The 1,594-nt window shown below is 35.1% G+C and overlaps 1 protein-coding gene across 1 annotated transcript; it reads left to right on the plus strand.

Annotated features, from left to right (window-relative positions):
* The first annotated feature begins 412 nt into the window (after window positions 1-412).
* On the plus strand, window positions 413-1,594 carry LOC126698252 (ethylene-responsive transcription factor ERF014). Its single transcript, XM_050395356.1, has one exon. It carries the CDS (start codon window positions 624-626, stop codon window positions 1,284-1,286), a length of 663 nt encoding a protein of 220 aa, XP_050251313.1. The 5' UTR covers window positions 413-623; the 3' UTR covers window positions 1,287-1,594.

The raw sequence follows: 1,594 nt of genomic DNA on the forward strand, positions 1-1,594 counted from the left end.
ACTTATTTAAATATGAATATTATCTTTTTGTCTTTTAAAATATGCATGCGAACGCATACAAATACAATATTGCATGTAGTGTGTGAAAATAGAATTTGAGAGAATATTTACAATTTCATTTCTTTTGAGATATTTTTACTTTCCATTTTGTGACAGAGATGTTCATAATACTAGCCCTCTAATACTATTTATTTATTAATGAATCTAATACTACTTTTATGGTGAAAGGGCAAATAATCATTTCAATAAAAATTAAGGGATAGTAAATTTAATAAAATACACTAGAAAACATCTGTCACCCATTTTCATGTTCATACGTTGAGAACCCTACTGTTCATTGACTAGAGAGATCCGGTCCTCAAAAAAACTAACCCCCCATCTATAAATAGCTATCTTTTGTTCTCAACATTCAGTTCCTACCTCATTGCTTCCCTCACTTTCAGAACAAGAAAAGGAAAAAAAAAAAAAAAAGTCACCTTAGATTTAAAGAAAAAAAAGATCATCATTCATCAGTGCTAGCTAGCTAGAGAGACTTCTTCAACACACTTTCTCTACCCAAAAGTATTGATTCTTGAACACCCTTTTGTTCAACAAAGCATTGATCTTTGCAGCTTTCTACGCAAATGGTGAAGACAGAGCTCAACAAGATCCTGCATCTAGACACATCAAAACCAATGCCATCAACATCAGCAAGCAAAAAAAAGAAGTACAAGGGAGTGAGAATGAGGAGTTGGGGTTCATGGGTATCTGAGATAAGAGCACCAAATCAAAAAACAAGAATATGGTTAGGCTCTTATTCCACACCAGAGGCTGCAGCCAGAGCCTATGATGCTGCACTTCTATGCCTGAAGGGGTCTTCAGCCAATCTCAACTTTCCTATCACTTCTACTTCCTCTCATCACATTCCTCATTGTGATACCATTATGTCACCAAAGTCTATCCAAAGAGTTGCTGCAGCTGCTGCTAATAGTACTCTCATTGACACTACTACTACTTCTACAACCCCACAATCACCTCCTACTCTCTCTTCCTCATCAACTGTGTCATCTCCATCCATGTCCTCCTCACCATGTGATCAACTTGATGATGATGTTTCACATTCACTAATGCCATCCTATGAGGTCAATTATGAGCCAATGGCCATGATGGAATCATGGTACAACTTTGATAGCCTGCAATCACCAAAATTCATTGATCAAATGCTTAATGGTGCCTTGTTTGATCCACCAGCTGTGGTGGATGATCTGTATGAAGAAAGTGATATTCCTCTGTGGAGCTTCTGCTGAAAGAAAGATCAATCTTTTTCGCATTCATATTCGTTCATGATCTTCGATTATTGCTTGAAGACATTACTGACAGTGACCAAAAATTCATTTATTAATTAGTGTATTTTAATTAGGACAAGAGAAATTCACATGGAGATGAGACATTTTTTGGACTCTCCCTTGTGGTTTTCTATATATTAAGAGGTTGTATGATTCAATGCCAAGTGTGTTATATCAAATATTATTTATAGTTTCTACTCAAAAAAAAAAAAGTTTATTTGTAGTTTATATTGTAATGAAATAATAAGAGGGGGAAATTTTTCATTTCA

This window comes from Quercus robur, chromosome 9 (assembly GCF_932294415.1).
Source record: "Quercus robur chromosome 9, dhQueRobu3.1, whole genome shotgun sequence".
Taxonomy (NCBI): domain Eukaryota; kingdom Viridiplantae; phylum Streptophyta; class Magnoliopsida; order Fagales; family Fagaceae; genus Quercus; species Quercus robur.